Below are 9,487 nucleotides of genomic sequence, written 5' to 3'. Positions count from 1 at the left end.
GGCCATGGACCATTAGGGATTATAAAAGGCCTAGCCGTGGAGGGTCAAACCCCAGCTTCCCCAGTGACCCAGCAGAAGGGACATGACTGTGGCCTTTTCACTCCTGTTAGCGCTGCTCGGGAACAGCTCTGAACAGCAGCAGGGGCACGGGAATGAGCCTGTGGGGGGCAGGGAGAAAAACCAGCACTGACTGTTTCGTGCAGTGGTGACTGTGAAGAGGTCACACCAGATAGGAGGAAAGGGGAAGCTGGGGGCTTTAGTTAAAAGAAAGTGGACAGTGTAGCTAGTTCAGTTCATTTCCCCAACCAGCTGCCAGTGGTTAGTGAAATGCCTGCCCTGTCTCACAGTCAGGGGGCATTCTGAGGCGCCAGGAGCCCTTTGGACCCACTTCACACCACCTCAGCTAATGGTACATCTACACAGCAGCTGGAAGGTGTAATTTTCTGTGTGCCAGCTGCCCGAGTACATACATAGGATCTCAGATGGGCTGGTGCTCGGATGGCGAGCCTGAGTCACCATGCTACTCTGGTAAGACTGCTATTTTTAGTGCACCAGCTCGAGCAGAGCTGGCGCATATGTGTCTACTGGAGCTCCAAGTTGCAGTGTAGACATACCCCAATAATTTGTATTTCTGGGCACTCTGGGCCATGTCTACAAGCACTACAGCGGCACAGCTGCCGTGCTGCAGCTATGCCACCATAGCCCTGTGACCCAGACACTTACTAGGGTGGCGGAAAGGGGTCCCTTGAGAGGCTGTCAATTTAGCAGTATATACACTGGGGCTTAGGTTGACCTAACTCTTCTCCTCGGGGGGCAGGATGTGTGTGAAGTTTTCACAGCCCCGAGTGACATAGACAGGTGTAGACCAGTCCTAAGTAAAAATGAGATGAATGGGAGGGGAAACAGGGCTGCACTACAGAAAAGCCCAGTCAATGGAAGGCTTTGACTCAATGTGATTTTGGCTTAGCTTCTCTCCCCTCAGAAATGTTGCCAAGCGCTAAGGGCCCGGATTCTCTCAGCACACGATCTACATGCAGTACTTCTCTGCACAGAGGCGGCCAGTCTTGATTAAGAGTAACATTGTCAAAAGCAACTTTCAACGGGACCTAAAACTCCCAATCTGCTTAGGTGCTTTTGAACATTTTGCACTAAACAAAATGTATCATTTGGGGCCCAAAATGGGGAGAAATCAAAGTGACAGATACCAACACAGACATCAGATACCAACCTCTTCTTCTCAGCTGTGCTGATGTGGCCAAAAAAGTCTCTTCTGGCCAAAGTCACCAATGAGTTAGTAGTGTTTAACTTATTGCACCACACGAGGCAGTGAAGGCAAAAAAATATATTTAGTCAGGTTCATACAGCTAAACAGCAGCTATGTTACAGCGACATTGTACATCTCCCAAGAGCATTATGGGATACCTTGCAATAATTCTTCTGCAAGAGAAGAATAAATAATGGCTTTCATTAAAAATATCTTCTCCTGTATTGGGCATGTCAAGCCAGTTAATAGTGTTAGGGGTCCAGATTCAGGAAAAGGAGGAGTCTAAAGATATTCCAAAGAACAGGCATCCCACCTGGAGATTCTGGTCTTCTATTTCCACCCCCACCCCCTAAGTTTTTTAGCCAAAGACCCTGCAGTTTCACCCCAAGTCTCACTGCAGCATTGTTAATGTCTGCAAAGCCCGTGTCAACAGCAAGATGAGCAGAGAGTGAACAGGCACGTGGGCCCTGCTGGTTTCTGTGTGGAGGTGACTGGATCGCCCGTGTCCCCGTGGCTGAGGTTCTACTGTAATGTAGCCATTAATGATGCGAATCCGGGGAGGTGGGTCAGTGGTACTGCAAGGCAAACAGAGAAGAATCTTGGTCAGCAGTTAGTCACAAGGGTCAATGATCACCATGAACCAAGAGTCAAATTGTCACAGAAATGCCCACAGGAGGGTCCAAGGCCAACTTGTGGAGCTGTCTGCAGATCTTGTGTGTTCCTGAATGAGGCTGTGAGTTTGGCCTCCCTGCCCCATGGATCCACAAGGAAAGGGAGCCCTTCACTCTCCCCACTCTGAACCTCCCTAGCCCCACTGACATTAAGACTCCTTGATGACTCATGCTGCTAACGGCAGGGCACTGCACACCTGCCCCTCTCAGAGGAGGACAGAGCCAGATAATGCTCCTATCAGATCCCCACTGGCAAAGGAGAGGAGAATGCCATGGACAATACCTCATCCCCATCTCACACCACAATTCCCGAAGGGCCCCAACCCAGCTGAGCATCAATATAAGGACTTGGCAAGAGAGACTCCCTGGTGGATGGGGGTGTTTAATGTGGTGGAGCTGGTTATTCCTGTCCCTGAGTTGGGATCTACCTGATTAGACTTCCCTTCACTCACAGAAGGGACAGTTGATCCCAGGGAAGCAGAGAGGTATTAGCAACATTCCTGAGCCCCTGCAGCCAGCCTTTCGGCTGATCAGCAACCTTAGCAGATAAACAAATCTAGCCTTGCAGCAGAGAAGGCTCTGCTGACCAGCATTCTCACCACATGGCACCAATTTATAGGGTTGATGCATCTGCTTTCAACAGCTGAGCCTGAACCCCGTCCAGGTTCTCCCCAGTTTGCACATGCATGTTAGCATGAACCAAGCCTCTCCGCAGCCTCCATATAAATGATGGTCCATGTGAAAGGGCATCACTGGCAGGTGGAGAAAGCATATAGACCATATATGGGACAGTGGGAGTGAGGAAAATCCAGGCATCTATTAGAAATGCTTCTCAGTCTAGAGACCAAGAAGCAAAGGTCCACATGAAAAGCCTGTCCCAAACAGGAGTGTGAGCTGAGGGCACTGCTCTCTGGATAACAGGTTGGAGCCAGATTTGACCCTGAGGCTATAGGCAGACACAGCTCAAATCCCCAGGCCCAGCATTGTTAGGTGGAAACTAAGATAAATTCCAGCAAAATTCCAGCAAGCACACCTGCCCAACTGTACAAACGTATCCATTTCACTTGCATCAGCGCGCTCCAGCTGCTGTGCACTATTCCTGCTTTACGTTGGCTGAGTGCATTAAGCAAAAATGCTTGGGGAATTTGAAGGCAATTAGTCTGCTTTTTGAAAACACTTACCACTCCATATCCAACAGCCCCGCAAGTGGCTCCTACAGTAACTGGACAGAACCCAGCTGGCAGACCAACAAAGCAGAGAGCAGATACATGCAGGAGCACAGACCAGAGCAATTCAGGCCAAACCCGCTACAAGACTGTATGAAATCACTTGAGTTAGGCCTTTCATGGTTACCTGCTCACAGGAGTTACTTTACGAATGGCCCAGACCCAAGAAGCACAAGAGATTTACCCACTGAGAGATGGATATGTAGGAGTAAGGGCTGTGGCTTCAGAGACGGACTGAGTATTTATGTCTGAAGGGTTCCTGTGAATGACTGAATTTCATCAGTGACGTGAAACAGCGCCACTAGGTGGGGCAGTTAGCACAACAGAAGCATGCAAAGAAGTTTGCATGTGTTTGTTTGCTTTTTTTTTTTTTAAAACAAGGCAGCAATTTCAGGAACTGCCAATCACCTAGAAATAACGTAGGATATCTAGGGCGTAAAGTTAGTATTGATTTTCCACACATTCAAAGACAGTGCAGAGACCCCTGCAATGGAAAGAATCTAATCTGAAGCGCAGTGATGGGCAGTTAAGTGACAGTATGCGGCAGATACAGTGGCGTCCTATAGTTCTCCCTATTTGGAAGGCACTGGGCAGACAACTAAGAAGAAATAAACATCACTCCGCTTGTTTTCCCCCAGTACAGAAGCTGTTTGGGAGGCTCATCCTCTAGCCATTTACTCCTTCTGCTGCTAGGGTCACTACTAAAAATCAGACTTTGTTTCTGGTTCAAGTGATGCATTTCATGGGTGGAAAGAAAACTGCAAAGAAAGAAAGCAAGAAAGAGAGATCTGGTCTCTGCCACTCCCAAGGCCCTAAAGGCACATATACCTGGAGTCAGGAGGGGGTTGCTGACAGTAGCCACCAACAAAACTTTATCAGCTTTGTGCTCCCTGGAGGTCTGACTAGAGCATTCCTGAAGTGGAAACTGGAGAAACAGCCCTCACTCCCAGTTACGCTCAACTGACACTTCTTCCCATCTCACCTACCCCTTGCTGTAAAAATGACCCTCAGCTAAGACTCTGATCCTGCAAACACACAGGAGTAGGCTTTAGCACATTAGTAGTCCCATTGACTTCAACAGGAATATTGCATGCATAAAGTTAAACATGCGTGGGTATATGAAGGATCAGGGCCTAAACTGGTAAAGGCTCTGGGTTATCCTTTAGGATTGTCTGCTGAAGGTCGAGCTAATACCAGCTATAACAATAGAAACCACAAACCAAAACTAACATCAACTTTATTAACTTCAGTAAACGAAAATTATAGCAACCTGTGCAACCATATTTAATATATAGTATAATGATCATCTCTGCATTTAAACTCAGACAAGAACAGCCATTGCAGCTTTCCTCCGACCTGTCCCCATAATATATCATTCAGAAGAATCAAAAAGCAATGATATATTGATGTAATGTATCAAAGCAGTGCAGGTGCTCTCAAGTGCTCTCTACCTTGAGGCTGATGAAAAATAATGATTTAGGAAGTCCCACTGAATTGAATTGAGAAACTTGTTTAAAATTCGTAGGGACCAATTTCCATTGCCCTGCCCCCTTCAGCAGTCATTTAAACTGCACACAGTGGGAGTGAAACGCTCCCAGTCTGAATGAGCACATTTCACAGGGGTAAATGTTGGCACAAGGTGATGGAGAATCAGACCTGCATTTTATCAGATGGGAAGGAAATAAGTAAATCTACAGATGCACATTCAGCAGTGGGTCAGTGGCAAATGGAAGGTGCTTGACGAACGACACACAGTTCAAAAGGCGGCTATGGTTCTTGTGGTTATATCTGTCCTAGGAGAGTCAGTTCTCTTGGTTGGGAAAACCACCTTAGTCGCCTCTTCCCCACCCCACCTTATTTTTGATACTAAACCAATTATGCAGACAGAACCAATTGCATTGTTAATGGTGTGTTGGGGCACCTAGAAATATGAATTTTTATTAGTATTTAAATCTAAATGCATAAATGAGAATTGCAGGAGATAAGAGACCAAATTCTGCTCTTTGGATTTGCACCAGAGGAAGTGAACAGAGTTTAAAACACAGGGTTTGTGGCATGTTAATGAGCCTCGACAAACAGCCAATCTTAGTGTAGCGGAGCGCCTCCCTCCCCCGCCAGTTGGTACCTTTCTTCAATGCGAACCCAGAGGTCGTTAAACTGGCGCAGCCTTTGCTTCTTCTGTTGCTTCTTCTTCTTCTTCTTGTATTTCCTGTCCACTTTCTCCAGCAGGTCGACACGCTCGGGCAGTAGCAGGTGGGGCAGAAGCTCCTCTTCCTCTTTCTGAGGATGCGGCAGGCGGTGCAGCTCCTGGGCAATCACATAGGGGGTGTACGCCGGTGAGGATGATGAGAAGGTTGACCAGGTTTTTTGATTCTTCCCACTGGGGGGAAAGGAAACCAGAAAGTTTGGAACGCCCTTGAGTGGGGGTCTTGGTCCAGCCCCATGGCAACTGAGATGCTATGCAGCCTCCTGATCCCCTACGTCAACAAGTATTTCCCCCTGGAAGTTCTGCTGGTTTAAATCTTATCTACCCATCCTCTGTTCCCATCCTTCCCCGCCCCATGTCACACCTCGGGTCAAGCGGAGTCTTTTCAGTTCAGAGGGCCTAAGGAAAGAGTGTTTCCGGCACTGACCAATGCACAGGCTGAGCTCAGGAGGAAAAGATCATTCAAGGATAACATAATGCACTTGGCTGACTACATTGCCAAAACACTGCTGCTGAGATGCACTGAGTGCATGCTGAAGTCAGACTGGCAGATACGCACCATTTCTCAGAATCAGGCCAAAAAATGATAGATTCTAAGGCCAGAAAAGACCATGATGCTCATCTGATCTGACCTCCTCCATAGCATGGCTCAGAGAATTTCACCCTGTTATTCCTGCATCCGACCCAGCTTAAGGTGGAATGATCGGTTAGAAAGGCAGCCAGTCTGGGGGCAGGTTGGCACTTAAAACACTGCAGCGGTGCAGCTGCACTGCTGTAGTGCTTAAGTGAAAACGCTCCTACACCGACAGGAGAGTTTCTACCCTTGGCGTAGTTAATCCACCTCCTCGAGAGGAGGGAGCTCTGTCTCCCATCAACGCAGCACTGTCTACGCATGGGGTTAGGTTGGTGTAACCGCATTGGTCGGGATGTGGATTTTTCACACCCCGAGCTATGCAGTTATACTGACATCAGTCCGTCGTGTAGACCTGGCCTAGGTTTAAAGGCTCCAAAGGATGGACAATTTACCACATCCCTTGGGATAAGCTGAATTACCCTCACCGTTACAAATCTGCATCTTGTAAACAAGCGATCTAGCGATGAAATGCTCTATATGTCATTAGCAATCCCTGGAGCCATGCAGGACCTCAGAGATGGGACAAACAGAAGCAGAGAATGCATTTGAGATGGTCTATAACTGGCCTTTTAATGAAGAGCTTGACACAGCTTCTGATAGAACCTTAGTTACAGGGTTAATTCACACTCATGGCCATGCTGCTGTTTCTACTGGGGAATCTAAACACCAGTTAGGGTGACTAGATGTCCCGATTTTATAGGGACAGTCCCGATTTTTGGGTCTTTTTCTTATATAGGCTCCTATTACCCCCCACCCCGTCCCGATTTTTCACACTTGCTGGCTGGTCACCCTAACACCAGTTCTGAAGTACTCACTGGCAGCTAGGAAAGATGGTCCAATGGTTAGGGCACAGGCTTAACAGCTGGAAGACCAGCGTGCAATTCCCTGCTCTCCACAGACTTCCGGGTGACCCTGGCAAGTCACTTAGTCTCTCGTTGCTCTGTTCCCCACCTGTCAAAAGAGATAACTGCCCTGCCCTACCTCGCAGGCGTGTGCTGATGAGAAATACATAGAAGCCTGTGAGATGTTCAGGTACTACAGTAAGGGACCCTTATGGGATGGAGAGTTTTAATGGGAGATGTGTGTCAGGTCAGCCTGCCACTTGGTGGCAGCAGATCCCATTGATTCAGGGGGGATCTAGGCCAACCCTAGTGGTTGGTGACATCATTTTGAAGGCCCCTAGGATAACAAAGCTGAAGCATGCTGCAGAGAGGAGACACTTGCAGGCAGGCCAAGTGCTGGGCAAGGAAGGTTCTTTCCCCCACAAGGCTGGCTCTGGGGAGCACAGGGACCACTGCCTCCTCCAAAAAGCAGTTGGGGGAGAAATGGGGCTATGGGCCTGCTGCTCCTCCTCTAACCCTGGCTGCCATAGGCGGTGGGTATAATAGGCCTGCCCTGGTGTGCTGCAGCTGCTGGACACTGGATGTGCGGTTTGTACGGGAAGTTTTGCTTATTATTATGCCCCATGCAGATTCCAGGGCAGCTGAGGAGGCAGTATGTGCTACTCAGCTTCTCAGGTTCACCAGTAACCTCCCTGGACCCAGGTTCTTCGAGAAGAGACAAGCTTTTCCCATGGGGCGGCTTGGGGTCTCAGGAGGGGAGGCACGGCAAGGCTGGGGTGGCTTCTGCCGGCCCAGGGGTCTTCTGGGTGGGGGGAGGGGGCAGGATTCCTCCAGCTGCAAGGGGGCGAGGGGTTCAGGTCATGGTGGGGTGACCTCGGGCAGAATGGGTGGGGCTGGGGGGCTAGCCTCTTCAAAGGGGGGCTCCATGCTGGCAGCGGAGTAGGAGCTGGTACAACCAGGGAAGCAATCTGCCTCATCTCAAGCAGACACTATCTGCCTGGTGCCCCTTTTGGGGCACTGCAGCTCTGCATCATGCCTGATACAGGGAAGTAGCTTTAAAGCTACAACCCAATCCTTGATGTCTGTAAGAAAGAGTATTTTCCCTCAAGTGGAGCCCAACCAAATTCCTCTTAAGCACCTGGATGATCTGTCTTATTAACGGCATTCCATTCAAAGCTGGAGCACAGCCTGAATACCTGAGTGATCTGGAGGTTAACTTATAGCATGAGGAGAAGCAGCAGACAGGCTGGAGACGGTCTTTGGCTGAAATTACTCAAGATAGTTAAAGTCCAAAGCAGACTGCGAAGAGTTACAAAACTGGGTGACTGAGCAAGAAAATGGCAGATGAAATTCAATATTTATAAAAAGAAAAGGAGTACTTGTGGCACCTTAGAGACTAACCAATTTATTTGAGCATAAGCTTTCGTGAGCTACAGCTCACTTGCATCCGATGAAATGAGCTGTCGCTCACGAAAGCTTATGCTCAAATAAATTGGTTAGTCTCTAAGGTGCCACAAGTACTCCTTTTCTTTTTGCGAATACAGACTAACATGGCTGTTACTCTGAAACCAATATTTATAAATGCACAGTAATGCACACTGGAAACATAATCCCAAGTATACATATAAAATGATAGGGTTTATACTGTTACCACTCAAGAAAGAGATCTTGGAGTCATCGTGGATAGTTCTCTGAAAACATCCACTCAATGTGCAGCAGCAGCCAAAAAAAGCTAACAGAATGTTGAGAACCATTAGGAAAGGGATAGATAATAAGACAGATAATATAATGCCACTATATAAATCTATGGTACGCATACCATAGAATTGCATGCAGTTTTGGTTGCCTCATCTCAAAAAAGATATATTGGAACGGGAAAAAGTAGAAAGAATAGCAACAAAAACTATTAGGGTCTGTAACAGGAGGAGAGATTAAAAAGACTGGCACTGTTCATCTTGGAAAAGAGACAACTGAAGGAGGATATGATAGAGATCAATAAAACCATGAATGGTGTGGAGAAAGTGAATAAGGAAGTGTTATTTACCCCTTCACATAACACATGAATCAGAGGTCACACAATGAAAGTAACAGGCAGCAGGTTTAAAGCAAATATAAGAATGTACTTCATCACACAATGCACAGTCAACCTGTGGAACTCATTTCCAGGGGATGCTCTGAAGGCCAAAACGGTAACTGGGTTCAAAAAAGAACTAGATAAGTTCATGGAGGATCAGTCCATCAATGGCTATTAGCCAGACAGTCAGGAATGCAATCCCATCCTTTGGCTGTTCCTAAACCTCTGACTGCCAGAAGCTGAGACTAGAGGAGAAGGGATGGATCACTCGATAATTGCCCTGTTCTGTTCACTCCCTCTGAAACATCTGGCAATGGCCACTGTCAGAAGACAGGATACTGGGCTAGAAGGACCATTAGTCTGACCCAGGATAGCTGTTCTTGTGTTCTTAAAAGGAAGAGAGTGAGCAAAAAAATGTTGCTTTCACCAGCTGTACCCTGGGAGTACAATGAGCGTTTCCCTTCTCCTGCTGCAACGGCAGTCAGGCTCCCAGAGAGGAGATGGGCTGATTTCAGTGAGAGTTTGGAGTTTCCAGACTGGTCTGGTCACTGAACCTGAACTCTGTGATGG

At 47.8% G+C, this 9,487-nt stretch overlaps 1 protein-coding gene across 2 annotated transcripts in view; it reads right to left on the bottom strand.

Annotated features, from left to right (window-relative positions):
- Positions 1-1,248: 1,248 nt before the first annotated feature.
- The window catches only part of LOC141987831 (metalloprotease TIKI1-like), a 108,914-nt gene continuing 100,675 nt past the window's right edge, over positions 1,249-9,487 (bottom strand). The window contains exons 6-7 of one of the 2 annotated variants that reach the window (XM_074953618.1): positions 5,287-5,541; positions 1,249-1,839 (exon numbers count right to left, since the gene is read on the bottom strand). In XM_074953618.1, coding sequence (XP_074809719.1) covers positions 1,656-1,839; positions 5,287-5,541 — 439 coding nt within the window. In that variant the 3' untranslated portion in view covers positions 1,249-1,655. The remainder of the gene's footprint in view (positions 1,840-5,286; positions 5,542-9,487) is intronic. The other variant, XM_074953619.1, reaches the window with a different exon arrangement.

Source organism: Natator depressus, chromosome 5 (assembly GCF_965152275.1).
Source record: "Natator depressus isolate rNatDep1 chromosome 5, rNatDep2.hap1, whole genome shotgun sequence".
NCBI classification, from domain to species: Eukaryota; Metazoa; Chordata; order Testudines; family Cheloniidae; genus Natator; species Natator depressus.
Note: the sequence above shows the minus strand (reverse complement) of the source record. Positions and strands in the feature narration are given on the sequence as shown.